This window comes from Carettochelys insculpta, chromosome 4 (assembly GCF_033958435.1).
Source record: "Carettochelys insculpta isolate YL-2023 chromosome 4, ASM3395843v1, whole genome shotgun sequence".
In the NCBI taxonomy this organism is placed as follows: Eukaryota; Metazoa; Chordata; order Testudines; family Carettochelyidae; genus Carettochelys; species Carettochelys insculpta.
The window spans coordinates 22,257,976-22,272,064 of NC_134140.1; the positions used below are offsets into that span (position 1 = coordinate 22,257,976).

The following is a 14,089-nucleotide window of genomic DNA, read 5'->3' on the forward strand; positions in this document are numbered from 1 at the left end:
GCAAACCCTTTTCCCAGTACTAGCTTGCTAAAACATTAAAAAAACAAATGATGGGTGGAAGGGCTATGTGCAAATTGAAGGAACACTTTTCATGGGAAGCAAAAGGTGCAACACACAAAGCTTGCAAAATGAGTCTCATATGGAGATTTCATAAAAGAGGCCTAAGAATGGGTAAAAGGGTTTAATAAGCCCACCTAACCCTTATATATAGTAAGTATAGGAACCTTGACTTGTTCAAATATTCATGCAGAACAGGTTTAGATTATAGGTGTGTAACCCTTCTGCCAGAAAGAGTTGGCAGAAACCAGGACCAGGTTCAACATCTAGGGGTTCCTTTTCATCCATCTCGCATAGAACTGGCTCTAGCCCTGACTTAGTAGCCTGGGAAATTTACACACCCCTGGGCACATTGGAGAAGCAGTGCTTCCCCACTTGCAAACACAGAGTCTGAATGTAGAAAAGAAACTTTGAATGAAAGATGCAGAAAAGTCAGTTGGCGTAAGCTTGGGAAAATACCACACCCGGAGTTGATAACCAACCCTCAAGTAACTGTCCCAGCTCAAGTGACTTGAACAATGTCCTTTGCCTGTGAGGCTCATCAGACTAATACTGTAAGGATCCAATGCACACACCCAAACATACTCCATACCCTGCTTCAAATACCCCACTTACAACTCTGTCCAGTCTGGGACATCAGCCTGATGCATTCCCAATACCACCTTTGTGCTGGTCCAATGTTCCACTTGCCTCTGACAGCTGCCCCACCGGCCTCCCACTTGTCCCTCCTGCTGGCGACCCGGTGCTTCTATTTGTGGCCCACTGCTCACTCCTGCCAACCGCCTGTTTACTGTGCTCTGCCAGCCATTTACCCACAGTCTTGTGGGTTTTGCTGTAGACAAAACCCAGTGATTTCAGCTCATAGTGGTATTCAGCTCGGAGCCTAGCCACAGCATGTTAGTAACCATGAAGGTGGATTCTTACAAAATAACAATAAACCCAGCTTTAAATCTATCTTTGAACAGTAGTGGGGGAGAACTAGTCAAACCAGTCTTACATCTATATGGTCAAAAGGCTCCCAGCCAGCTCATTCAACCACTATCTCTTCCCCCTTCACCTCACAATACTTAGATGGAGCGAGCCGGTGCCATCCATATCTTACACAGCAGTGATGATTGCCAGTACCCCCCACACCCAAATAACTTCAAGCCTTGGTGACACTCCACAATTCTTACACTGGGTGATAGCAGAAATTGCGACTTTACAACAGCATGTTGTTTACAATAGAGGAAATCTCATGGCTTCACCTGCTACCCGTCAGGCTTTGTTTACAAGATATTACATATGCACGTTTGCATTTTCCTGCAAATGATCTCTAAAGGGGACATTCCCCCAATCTTTAATCAGTATTGAGCTCCTGCTGACGCATTCCTTACATCTTAGCATAAAGCTCAGAATCTACCTATTTGAGTGAACTCCTCTCTCCCCAGGCCACGTTGGACTTAATTAGAAGCATTTGAAGTTGACACTCCTTAGGAGGCAGTTCTCTATAATGCCTCTGGGATTATTGATCATGCACTCAAACAGCCCAGGTTAGGTGACTTTCATCATGTTGAAAAGCCATTCATTTGACAGGACTTTTTGAGGCAATTGAGAGTAAGTCTCTGCATACAGTAAGGGATAGGAAGGATCTGCTGTCTTGTTCTGGTGTATATTATGCAGCTATGATTTTGTTAAAAAGACTAGTGGGTGTCTGTAAGACTAAGACATAGCTCCTCAATGGTATTTAGAATCTAGCTCCAATTGAGTTCAGTGAGAACTTGGGCTTAAATAATTATCAGGGTACAGAGGCTCTGCCTCACACAAGACAATAAGGTGCCTAAACACCAGTATAGGTGCTGTTTCAAGCTGCAAAATCCCCACTCAGCTGCTGCTGAATCCTGCAGCAGGGGCACAGGAAAAACTCGGGGGTAGAGAGGGACAGGCACCAGGTTGCAACCCTACTGACCTATATTTGCACATACACACACCCCAGCCACTCTGTCATGCCACTAGGGAAGGGACTTCTTGCACTAGTCCACTCTGATGAGCGGCTCCCTGCTTCCCCCTCATTTTACACTTCTGTCAAGTTCAGATTCTCAAACAAAGAAAGGGGCAGTGGCCCCTTCCCCTGTGTCTGGAGCCTCTGCCTGTAGGCATCTGAATGTACTTGGCACCTATATTTTTGCTGTAAAGGTCGCCTAGGTGCTTAAGTAGCTGACGAGGACAGTGCTGGATGCTTAACCCCCACCTGTGCGTCAGCATGATCCTCAAACCAGGCTTCTTCTGCCTATCTCACCAGCAGGGCCCAAACCAACAGGCATGCTCAGAGCATACCTGATGCCACACAAACGGACAGAGTAAGAATGACATCAGTAGCTCTCTTATGCCCTTTAGCCCAGTAGTTAAGGCTCACCCCCTAAGAGGCAGGACACCTATTAAAATGCCCTCACCACCTCAGACAGAAGAGGAACTGAACTGGCTCACCCACATCTCATGGGAGTTCCCCGCCACTAAACCAGAGGTTATAAGTGAGGCTTGTTGTTCTTTGTCCTCTCCTCTCCATCCCAGCCATATGGTGGTGTGAGGAAGACAAGACTGGCTTAGGCTTTTGACTCTAGGGTGCAGTTCCTGGTTATGACTTTCACACAAAGATCAGCACCCAATTCTGTAAAGGAGCAAAGCTTAGGCCATTCCCTTTGCGTCAACATCTCCCATTGGCTTCAGAGGACCCCACTCTCTATTTCTCCATCTGCATTGTATAGGGACTCTAGTTGCTTCACCCAGGGTTTAGAGATTCTGGTGATTTTCAAGATATCTAAGTCCTTTTGTGACTCTGGGTTCCCATATGGCTGTGTAGGAGTTTTAATGATTATTAACTTGGAACAATGATTAATCATCTCTTTATATGTACTATTCGTGCATATTCATATTAACGGAATGTGCTTTTCTTATCGAGCCACAAATTATTCAGTGGTTCTGGAGCGCTCTTGTAGAGATCATTTAGGAGTAGCTGGAATTAATCATCAAGTAACATTAATTTACAGAGTTTAATGGCAGCATGGAGAGACATCATGAAATTTGGCATCCTGTACTAAATCACAGGCAGAGACTCAGTTACTACTGCAGCACTAATTATTGCTAAAAACCCTGTGCTTCTTTTACAAGGCATTAAATAATACATTTGTCTTAGTTTGGTAACTTTGGATAGGTCTGCAAAAGTCTGGTGTGTCTGTTACATTTTCAAGCTATATGTCTCATTGTAAGGCTGTGGTATCTTCATGTTGTTTTGTTTTAGGAAAAAAAGTCCACCCCCAAGTCTCAGCACAAATCAAGTCTACACTCTCTATCTACTCTCACTGTAAGCATGTCTAACAATGCAATCTTTACATGGAGAACAAGAAAAATAGCTACAGTATTTTTAGAGCTATCAGACAGGTTATAAAAACAAAGGTGACAAGGGTGACTGCAACAACTTCAGAGGCATCTCATTACTGAGCATTACAGACAAAGCATTTGCCCATGTCATTCTCAAACGCCTGCAAAAACTTGCTGATCAAGTCTATCCAGAAACACAACGTGGCTTCAGGGCCAGCAGGTCAACAATTGACACAATTTTCTCACTTCAACAACTACAGGAAAAATGCAAAGAACAAGGAAAGCCGTTATTCATAGCATTTATGGACTTAACACAAGCATTTGGCACAGTTAATATATCAGGACTATACAGAGTATTAACCAAGATTGGCCGCCCACCAACCCTACTCAAGTTCATACCATCCGTTCACGAAAACATGAAAGCAACAGTGCAATATGATGGATCTACATTGGAGCCATTTGCAATGAATAGTGGAGTCAAACAAGGGTGTGTTCTTGCCTGTACCCTCTTCGGCATATTCTTCTCAGTTCTACTAAATTGCACATTTCAAAATTCACACAGAGATGTATTTCTCCACACAAGAGTAGATGGCTCTCTCTACAACCTGGCAAGACTCAAGGCCAAATCTAAGGTCAAGAAAGTTCTCATCAAGGAACTCCTCTTCACAGATGATGCAGCGCTCATAATTCATAATGAGGACATGCTACAGTCTGATGGATTCTCTTTCCAGAGCCTGCAAGTTGTTTTCCCATGAAATAAGCATGAAGAAAACTGTTGTATTCACTCAAGGTATACCTCAGTGACCCAGTGTCATTCTGGATAACAGCCAATTAGATGTGGTTCAACAATTCTGTTACCTTGGATCTACTGTCACCACAAACCTATCCTCAACAGCAGAAAACTACTATGGCTTGGTCATGTAAAAAGAATGGGTGATAAATGTTTACCCAAAGAAATCCTCTTTGGTGAACTGTCATGTGGATTGAGGAGAAGAGGAAGACCAAAGCTAAGATTCAAGGATACATGCAAAAACACCATGAAAAATTCAACATTGATCCGAAATCCTGAGAATCTACATCATTAGATCGAAATACTTGGTGACTCATGCTACGACAGGACACATCATCCTTCGATAGTGCATGTGGAAGCCATACAAAAGAACATCGTCTTAGAAGGAAAAGCTCTCAGACTCAAGAATTCGGAAACAGACTGACGTGGTTATTGCAATCGACTGTGCAAATCTAATATTGGACAGATAAGCCATGAGAGAAGATGCAGACCCAAACCCTGTCCATGGATCCTCACTGCCGCTGCTAACCACCATCTCTCGAGACCAAAAGGGCCATATACATAGACAGGTTACCTGAGCCACTGATCATATTATTCTGCCTGACTGCATAGAGTTAAAGCAAAGGACACTGTTGACAGAGAGAAGCCAACAGGAAATGTAAGGATGACAAAGATAAGACAATAACAGAGAATACTAAGGGTCTTTGAGAAAACTGTGGGGATGCTATTAACTAGGGCACTATGCACCCTCCCCTGGGTCCAACTAAGCTAGGAAAGTTTATTCTTCCCAACCCTGAAGCTAGGATTAAAAGGGATATCCAAATCTTAAAGATCTCTACCTGGGGTGGGTTGGGGTGCAAAGTGGGAAGCAGACGCTTGAGAAGAATCTGACAGAACCTGGGATAGCTGATGCTACACGGCAGTGGATCTCAACCTTCCAGACAACTGTACCCCTTTCAGGAGTCTGATTTGTCTTACTCACTGAAAAAACTACTTGCCTCATTTAAAAACTACCTCCTTATAAAATCAGACAAACACAGAAGTGTCGCAGCACACTATTTATTGAAAAAATTGCTCACTTTCCCATTTTTGCCATATAATTTTAAAAATAAATTAAGTGGAACAGAAATATTGTACTTACATTTTAGCATACAATATATGAGAACAGAAACAAGTCTATGCAATTTTAGTTTGTACTGGCTTCACTGGTGCTTTTTGTGTAGACTAGTTTTGTATGTGAGACTAGGCCAATATCTAGATGGGTTGATGCAACTGCAAAAGACTTTCACATACCCACAGGGGTACATATACGGCTGGTTGAGAACTACTGCTATATGTGGCTGGTAGAGAAGTGTGACTTAGTAGAACTTACCCAACACTTAGAACGGAATAATAAAATGTCAGTAAGAGAAGGTAAGAATCAGGCTTTTTCCTCATCTCATCCTTTCTTACTGCTCGCTGAGTACCATGGATGACTAAAGAATGTTGTTTATTGAACAAGCAATTTGAGTCCCCTAGGGAGGTGATGGAATCTTCATCCTTAGACATTTTTAAAGCCAAGCTTGACAAAACTCTGGCTGGGATGATTTGCATGGGTAGGGTTGACCTTGCTTTAAGCAGGGGGTTGGACTAGATGACCTCCTGAGGTCTCTTCTAATGCTAATATTCTATGAGTCACTTAATCAGCTGCCTCTAGAGATGAGGCGTTCACAGATACCAAATGCTAAAGGGCAGGTTATGTTACGATGATAGGGAAGCAGATGGCTGCTGCCCAGCGATCCTGCAGAGACAGAAACAAAGAGTCCATTCCCGAGAGAGATGAAGGAAGCTAAGGCTATTACCTGACAGGGCCACTCAAGAAAGGGGGCAATTTAAAGGGCCCTAAGGAGGTCTAAAGCCTAAGCTATCATATCATCATGGCATCTCTCAGCTACTCCTGTTTCCCTGTTATATGTGTCTCTGTAAAACTCCCTCATAATACTTAACACAAAGTACACATTAAAATAGTTCCCTTTGTGACAATCTGGTTCTGCAGGCCTGACTGCACCACCTCTTAAAGCATTGAAGTACTTGTATACCCCTTTCCCGGCACTGAAAAATTCCACTTGCCCAAGAAGCAGGAGTATCTCCTCTACTTTACCTACTTAGGGTGACCATCCATCCCATACTGGGTGGGATGGTCCCATATTTGGCATGACTTATTTTTTAAAAGTGACAAATTGTCCCAGATTTGGGCCCTCCCCTTGACCTTTTCTGACACCAGCTGCCCAGGTACAGCTACAGGCAGAAATCACTTTCCGGAGCCTTAGGGAAGCAAGGGAGCTTGGGCAGCTTCTGCTTCCCTGGGCTCCCAGGGAGTGCTGGCAGCAGTGGCTTCCCCAGGGCTCTGAGTGGAGGGCCAGCAGGTTCCATCTCCTGAGGCTCTGGGAGAGCACTGGCAGCTGCTGCCTCCTTCCCAGCTCCCCAGAGCTTGATGGAGCCAGAAGGAGCTGCCCCTCCGTATTTGGGACAGGGAAATATGGTCACCCTAGACCTACTGCCCAGGTGGAGGGGGTGAGACACTCTCACCCAGAATACAAATATGCCTGCTTCTACCCTCCCACCCACCTTTGCTCCACTCAGGGTCTTTGCTGGTGATGCCCTCTCACAGAAGGTTGAATCTTTGAGAAGATGGGAGCTTCTGTTGTCCCAGGCACAACAGTCCGCTCAACACTTGGGTCTCCTAGCAGGAGTTAGCGTTGTTTGAAGCACATGAACAGCCTTGCTGCAAGACAACAGGAACTTGGCAACAAGCTCTGCTGCCATTTGCCAGGGGGACAGGACAGATGAGCCAATGGGAATTCAGTGGAACAGACATAGTCTGTGTGGATCTGAGTGGATTCTATTCTGAAGGATAGAGGAAATGATTCCCCAGCTTTCACCTCTGCTCCTCCTTCTTGAGGCATATGCATAATGAATTTTGATAGGTGACACTCACCATTTGCTGTGTTTTTGCCTCATCCAAGGGTGTTTCTGCAGGGGGGGCACTGTCATGGTGCTTTCAGACTTTGTGGGTGATTTAATATTAAAACACATATTGTATATTTATCAAGATTATTATCCTTCTCTCTGATGCAACAAGCTATAAACCCAGCAGCCTGTTTCTCTTGTCACATGTGTAACTTCAAGGACTCCACTGGAGTTTCATTTTTCCTTATTCTCATTAGTATGAACTGAGAGTGAGGCCCCAAATCTCTATGACTACGTTTGGGGGCTTATGGAGCATACTGAGCTCAAGAGGGAGGGTCACCATCAGAGCATGAGATATATATGCGACTGAACATAATCTGAGACAGACGGAGTGAGGTCAGCCGTGCTCACAGCAGGCTGTTTAGAACTACTTCTCCATAAAAAGCAGCAAACAGCTTCTCTTTTTCTTAAGCTATATGGGCTTGTAATATGCAGTAAGGGAGTATTTCTTTCATGGTGCAAAGAGGGGGTAACGTTTTCTCTGTGAACAGGAAATCTGCTGGCTCCTGTGACTTTTTCCTGTTAGATTTAGTCTGGCAGTGTTTTTTAAGCCTTCACCCAGCATGAATCTGTCGACTGAAGTATGGTGCAAGCAAACTGTACCATGAGGATTTTATTCACTGTATATCACTGTTTGGCTAGAACAGCTTCAAGTGAAAGTCTTGAAGTGAACTTGCACCTTGTCATATTCTTTCCAAATTGATAACTAAAAAAATTATCATAGTACTAAAGAAACGTCTGTCCCCAAAGTGTCTGCGTCTTTGCTATTTACTGTCTTTAATTTTTTTAAGTAATCACCATGCTAAATGACAACAAGGAATCATCTGCTTCATCTTCTTGCATTGCTCCTTGCTGTCCCCTGTGCACAGAAAGTTCTCCCCATGCTATTTCACCAACCTCTCCTCTACAGCTCTCCTGAAGACTTGCGTTAGCTGCATTGCTGCCAAGCCCGTGGTTAACAATCACATCCTCCAAGTTACTCCTTTCTTTTATCTGACCTTGTCTACATCACCTGTCCCTTTTGGAAGAAGTATTTAAATGAGTTGGCTTGGAACTGATTAATGAGGCATCAATATGAATATTCAGTGCCTCATTAGCATAAAGGTGGCCAGTCGCACTTCGAAAGTGCTGCTTTCAAAACGCAAACTGGCCATGTAGACATGGGTGCTTTGAAATAAACCTGAGACTTACAAATTCCCTCATTAAACAGTTCCGAGCCCTGTCATTTAAATACTCCTTCCAAAAGGGAGGGGTAGTTTAGACGCAGCCTCTGTGTAGATCTTTTAGACAAGTTCCTTGGTACAGGGAGTGGCTTATTTATGTCTTACACAGCACTGAATATGCTGGTGGTATTTAAAAATGACTTTTTCCTTGGAGATGACACCGAGAATTATAGCATGTCCCCGACTTAAAATAATGTCATATTAATAAAATACTAGTTATAACAAATCCATCAACTCACAAAATTCAGGAGTAAGCGTTTCCTCTTTACCCATGATTCTAATCCTATTTCAATCAAAAAAAAGTGTAGCCTTCTTACCTTTAAAAATTGGGTTTGGGACACATGAAACTATCAGCAATTATAGCCCAAAATGAGCAAGCAGAATAAAGGAGGGAACCAACTGTCCTCCTGGATAGATCCCTTAACACACATCTGGAACAACAATATATGCGTAGATACAGATCATGACCAAAGTCTTGCGTATTTCAAGAAATCTACAATGGCATCAAAAATTACCTCTCCCAGGAAAATAATATACAGGAAAGGTAGTTCTACAGGCAGGTAAACACTGTGTTACACAACCCAGGCCACATTCAGCTTTTTAGGGCCCCACATGAAACACCCATGCAGTTTTCTGGTTTCGTCAGACCTTATTCCCTGCCTGGTCTCAGGTACAACACAAATAAGTGAAGAACCAATCAGAAGAGCATTCCCCACGCAGCCTTGCTAATGAAGGAGAAATGAACCAATGCATCCAGAATCCCTTTCTTTCTGAGGGAGCAGAAGATAGAGAAAAGAACATGCTCTTACCCACAATTCCTGTTCAACAGCAAGGAAAAACACATACAATTGAACACATTAGGGAATCATACCCAAGTTACTATTTTGTTTTATGGTGTGTTGCAGCAACAGATCATCAAAATCAAGAAGAAGTCCTGTGTCACCTTATAGACTAATTCAGCATGTTGATTACAGCTGAATCTTGGCAACATAATAGATCTGTAAGAATATATGTGGCTATAGGCAAGCAAACAGGTTAGCACTATTGGCTACAAACATACCCCTTTGACAGGTGATATGTAAATGATCAGATGGCTGTAGGCACAATTTCAACACTATTTCTGCTGCTTGGGTTGGAGAAAGAGTATCAAAGATGATATTTTTGACCCAAGTTTCACCTCCGAAAACCAGCGCTCTCTGATCCAGCAGGACCACGGATGCTCCTAGACCAGAGACCCAGGGCAGAAGGACAAGATGAGCTAGCCTGCCAGCAGCCCCACAGAGGGCAGCAGAGCCAGAGGTAGTGGTGTCCCCTGGCATCCTTGTGGGGGGGTTGGCATCCTCTGGCAACCACACGGGCCTGGGGTGCTCATGTCCCCTGGCAGCCATGCTGGGTTGAGGCCAGGGGGTCAGCTGCAGCAGTGAGCTACAACCGGAGGGCTGGGGACCAGCTACAGTGGCCAGGGACTGGGGTGCATTAACCTTCCCTGGTCTGGCAAAATCCCTCACTCGGGACCACTGAGGTCCCGAGGGTGCTGGCCCAGGGAGGTACAACCTGTATATATATGTTTGCTGCCAGCAATGTGTGGTATCGGTCTAGGTGTTTAGTTACGCTTGTTAGATTTATACTGTGTGAATCCTAGTGTAACAAAAATAATCACAATGTTCCCTGATCTATAACCCATCCCATCAATCCAGTCTCCACACCAGAGTCGTTAAAGACTCAGTGCCATCTCTCATTAACTGGGGATAACTCGTTTGGCTTCATCCATAGTGTGAATAATTTCTGTGAGGTGGGTCTCTTATGCGCTAACAATTACTTTAACTGTAATCCTAAGCAGAGGAATGTGAACAAGAATGTGGGTATACTTTAGATAGTTAAACCTTGATAGTCAGGATCTGACTGGATAATGGTTCGAGTGGATTGCTTTGGAGTAAAACAGAAACTTGGTTCTGTGACAGGATACTGCGATGGAACATATTGCTACCTCTTCTGATTTGTTACCGTGCAAAACTGATCATTTCCAGAATAGGTTACCTTTTCTTTTCCATCAGTCTTCCACTTGGTCAGCCTTACCTCATGATAATCGTGATTATTTATTCCCTAGCCCTCTCCCTGTGGGCCTCACAGAACTGTGTCTGTCTCAAACACATTACATCTACAGATATGCTAACCCTCTGTTTTCCACTCCCCAAAAATTCAGGGTTTTCCATTGGGCCGTGAGTCTGTACAAAGGGGAGATTATAGGCTTTAAGAGCTATACTAATTTGCCTAACTAATGTCTTACAAAATACAAGCCTGTTAGTTATTTGTATTACTGCTGAATCTAATGTAAAGCAGAATACAATGCAGCAGTGAATGTAATGAAGCTGGACTACTGTAGCAGTGAATATAACAAAGGCAAATTAACCGACTGGGCTAAAAATTGTGGTATAGCATTTGTGAAATCTCCTTTTCAGAACAGCTGGTGCCATTTAAAATTGTTTTTCCTGAAATATACTTCACTGAGTATCTTTAATCTGAGAAAGTTTTAAAAAATAGAAAGCCCACACAAACACACGGCTTTTTTCAATGTCTTTTATCAACTGTAAAAGTTCAAATATTTAAAAGTTAAGAACAGAGCATTGGCTGGATTTCACTAAGGTGACTCCAAAGCAAGAGCCAAGAAAAACATATCAGTGTGCTGGAGAATATTCACACTTACAAACTTCTTTTTGACCCACAAAGGGGGAGAACTCAGTTTTGTCTGTTTTGACCTTTCTACAAACCTTCATAAATAGAACATCCTCCAGGTTACACAGAAATTGCTCTGTTCCACAAGGGCGGATATATACAAATGTAGAGAGCACATGGGTAAGCAAATCTTGACTCTGTATGCTAGGCACAGGCAGTACAGCAATTGAGTTATCCCTATAAGGCAGGCAAAATTCATGTATTTGTCAGAACTGTCAGTTGCAGAGTACATGGCTGCTGAAGGATATCATATGGCTTTGGCTCAACTAGAACCATCTTTCTCTCCATGAGCTGCTGGTGGTAAACCGGTGTTGCTCCAAACGTGGCTCAAGTGGAGTTGTGCCCCACTTTGTGCCTCTGTCTGCACCCTGAGAGAAGCACAAGTTCACTGGTTGCATCTTTACATGGTACCTAATCACCTCTGCCAATGGTGGTATCCTGCACTTCAAGAAGAACAAAACTAATTCCTAGGTTGCACTTTAATGGAGCATCACAGGAACAAGCAGCTGTCCCAGACTGCTTTTGGAAGGGTCAGTGACACAGATTTCATGGAGCCAAAGGAGGGAGAGCATGCTGACTCAGAGCAGCCTGATCATCTTGCCTGGTTCTAAGCATCTGCCCCACCAGGATAATTCACTGTAGGGCCTTTACTCTTGTCACACACCACACTCCTGTTCTTAATTTATGTATGGTTTGTGAAATGAGTGTGCTTTGTTCTGGATGCAGACTCCTTCCAGCAGCTCACTGAACCAAGACTACAAGGATCCTCCTGTATTCCCAGACCAAAAAAGTCTAACTTATTATGGAGTTGAGAGTGCCAATCAATGATTCAGGAGGATAAAACATTTCAGGAGTTACATAGTTATCACCAGAGGAAGCATTACAAACCCAAGAACTTCAGCAGGATGGTTTCATAGATATTTAAGACCAGATAGGACCATTAGACCATCTAGCCTGACCTTCTGCATAACATAGCCCAGAGCATTTCATCCAGTTTCCCTTACATCGAGGACAATAACTGATTTAACTAACGCGGATCATCCAGGAAGGCATCCAGTCTTGATCAGAAGACAAGAGGTAGAGAGTGGCCTGCTCCACTAGTTCACCACCCTCACTGGTGAGAGATTTTTACCTTTATTTCTAATTTGAATTCATCCAACCTTCACTTTTTATGGCCCTTCGTCCCTTCTCCATTTTTTAGTACCTGGCCTTTTCACTGGAGGAGGGTACTTATAAAGCAATAACATTAAACACAAAAGACATTAAACACATTAAGGCTACGTCTACACGTGCAGCCAACATCGAAATAGTCTATTTCGATGAATAACGTCTACACGTCCTCCAGGGCCGGCAACGTCGATGTTCAACTTCGACGTTGCTCAGCCCAACATCGAAATAGGCGCAGCGAGGGAACGTCTACACGTCAAAGTAGCACACATCGAAATAGGGATGCCAGGCACAGCTGCAGACAGGGTCACAGGGCGGACTCAACAGCAAGCTGCTCCCTTAAAGGGCCCCTCCCAGACACAGTTGCACTAAACAACACAGGATCCACGGAGCTGACAACTGGTTGCAGACCCTGTGCCTGCAGCATAGATCCCCAGCTGCCACAGAAGCAGCCAGAAGCCCTGGGCTAAGGGCTGCTGCCCACGGTGACCATAGAGCCCCGCAGGGGCTGGAGAGAGAGCATCTCTCAACCCCCCAGCTGATGGCCGCCATGGAGGACCCAGCAATTTCGACGTTGCGGGACGCGGATCGTCTACACAGTCCCTACTTCGACGTTGAACGTCGAAGTAGGGCGCTATTCCTATCTCCTCATGAGGTTAGCGACTTCGACGTCTCGCCGCCTAACGTCGAAGTTAACTTCGAAATAGCGCCCAACGCGTGTAGACGCGACGGGCGCTATTTCGAAGTTAGTGCCGCTACTTCGAAGTAGCGTGCACGTGTAGACGCAGCTTAAGACACCCACACTGCCCTGTAGAGATGCCACACAACAACTCTAATTATAACTAATGCATACTAGTATTTGTAGTCCCAGATTAAACTACTTTATCAAATCAAATTAGGCAATTTTCACACTTTCCCTTCATGGCATCATGTATTAGTTAAAGCACCCGAGGTATCACAATCTCCACGAGAACCTGACCATTATGACTGCATCAAACTGCAGATAGAAGGGTGACCTTGTACACTTCAATATTTTCAAAATTGGCACAGGCTACGAATGAAATGTGTACAAAGGGAATTTTAAAAATATCTGTGAAATTAAATTGTAATTTTTGTGCCTGTAATGAGCTGACTGCCTGGGCTATAGGTAGACCTAGCACAAAGCAGACACTAAAAGCTGTCTCCATATCAGACATGGTGATTCTACTGTGCTTTTCCCCCATGTACTTCAGGCTTTAGACCTTTTCTACAGCATGCTACTCAGATATCCCTGTTTCAGTTCTGCTGCTGGGCTCCCCATGAGTGGATGTCATACCAAAGCAGAACCTGATTTCCATGTGCATTAAGAAATAGTCCACAAATTTTACCTTTCATTGTTTTCTTTGTGGGATCCCTTAGCATTCTTCAGGTTGTTCCTCGCCTTAGGGAGCAGTATCTTTTGCAGGAAAAGAAGTGCTGTGCATATGTTTGCTGGGAGCTCCTTTCGCCAACAGATAAGGGCCAGCTAAGTGAAAACAAGATTATTTTTTTAACAAGTGGCAAGGGGAGCTGGCACCAATGTCTGATTGGAGGTGGGAGTTGACATTTTAGAAGTGGATGAAGGATTATAGATAGGGTGTGTTCAGACCAGGGGTGGGCAATCATTTTTGATGTGGGGGGGGCACTCCAAGATTTTGGTAAGTGGTAAAGGGCCACACCAGAGACTGGGTGCAGAAAGGAGATTGGGGTAGGGGAGGGAGGAGTAGGAGAGGGT

General features: G+C 44.1%; 1 protein-coding gene across 6 annotated transcripts in view; it reads left to right on the plus strand.

The window, feature by feature from the left end:
• ACOX3 (acyl-CoA oxidase 3, pristanoyl) overlaps positions 1 to 14,089 on the plus strand; it is a 95,553-nt gene that overhangs the window by 65,157 nt on the left and 16,307 nt on the right. Inside the window, exon 19 of one of the 6 annotated variants that reach the window (XM_074992422.1) lies at positions 3,335 to 3,416. The exons of the other annotated variants lie outside the window; for them this stretch is intronic. Coding sequence (XP_074848523.1) covers positions 3,335 to 3,401 — 67 coding nt within the window. The 3' untranslated portion in view covers positions 3,402 to 3,416. Of the gene's footprint in view, positions 1 to 3,334; positions 3,417 to 14,089 lie in introns of those variants that run through there. 6 annotated transcript variants of the gene reach the window in all.